The sequence below is a fragment of the Corvus kubaryi genome, unplaced genomic scaffold, assembly GCF_017639235.1.
Source record: "Corvus kubaryi isolate FWS band 111438036 unplaced genomic scaffold, C.kubaryi_AGA036_p1.0 36496, whole genome shotgun sequence".
NCBI lineage: Eukaryota > Metazoa > Chordata > Aves > Passeriformes > Corvidae > Corvus > Corvus kubaryi.
The window spans coordinates 1-1007 of record NW_024580881.1 but is presented as its reverse complement, the minus strand read 5'-3'; the positions used below and the strand labels follow the sequence as shown (position 1 = coordinate 1007).

The 1007-nt window shown below is 64.6% G+C and overlaps 1 protein-coding gene across 1 annotated transcript in view; it reads right to left on the bottom strand.

The window, feature by feature from the left end:
* The window catches only part of LPAR2 (lysophosphatidic acid receptor 2), a 3764-nt gene extending 2790 nt beyond the window's left edge, over positions 1-974 (bottom strand). Inside the window, exon 1 of the mRNA XM_042019937.1 lies at positions 57-974. Coding sequence (XP_041875871.1) covers positions 57-789 — 733 coding nt within the window. The 5' untranslated portion in view covers positions 790-974. The remainder of the gene's footprint in view (positions 1-56) is intronic.
* Between the last annotated feature and the right edge of the window lie 33 nt (positions 975-1007).

Below are 1007 nucleotides of genomic sequence, written 5' to 3'. Positions count from 1 at the left end.
AAGATGATGGTGACCAACCCACTTAATGACCCCTAATGACCCCTAATGCCACCCACCCAAGATAATGGTGACCGTCTTGACTAGCCCCACCATGGTGTCGCGGTGCCGCGGGTGGGCGCCCGTGTGCCGCGCCATGCGCGCCATCTTCCTGCGCACGTAGACGAAGATGTGGCCGTAGACCAGCACCATGACCACGAAGACCAGCAGGTTGGACACGGCCCAGAAGGTCAGGTAGCTGCGGCTGTAGAGCGGCGCCATCTTGGAGCAGCTCTCCAGCGAGCACAGGCAGTGCCAGCCGTAGGACGGGATCAGCCCCAGCAGCAGCGCCGTGGCCCAGATGAAGAAGATCAAGCCCACCACGCGCTGCGCCGACATCTCGCTGTGCAGCTGCATGGTCAGCACCGTCCGGTGCCTCTCCACGGCGATGGCCAGCAGGTTGACCACCGAGGCCGTCAAGCTGGTGTCCAGCAAGCTCTGGCGGATGAACCAAGTCTTGAGCGACAGCTGGGCCGTGCGCGGGCCCGTGTGGAACATGAGGAACATGTAGGCCACGCCCGCGAAGAGGTCGGCGGCCGCCAGGTTGGCCAGCAGGTAGTAGATGGGGTAGTGGAAGCGGCGGTTGGCGGCGATGGCGGCGATGACCAGCAGGTTGGTGAGCAGCACCACGGCGCTGACCGCTAGCCCCAGGGCCACCACCAGCACGTCCTTGGGCCGCCAGTGCGCGCTGAGCTCCTTGCGGCTGTTGTTGTAGAAGAAGCCGACGGTCTCGTTGTAGAAGCAGTGCCTCATGGCGGGGGGGCTGCGGGAAAGGAAAAAAACCAAAATCGGGAGAGTTTCCCAAAAATTCGGCGCATTCCAAGCGCTGGGAATGAGCCCTGGGCGTGGAGGGGATGGGAGAAACGCGGGGGTGGGGGAATTCCGACGGAAAAGGGGGGGGGGCCGGGGGGGGGGCGGGGGGGGGGGGGGGAGGAGGAGGTTGGAAAACCCCGAACCACCCCGAAAACGGG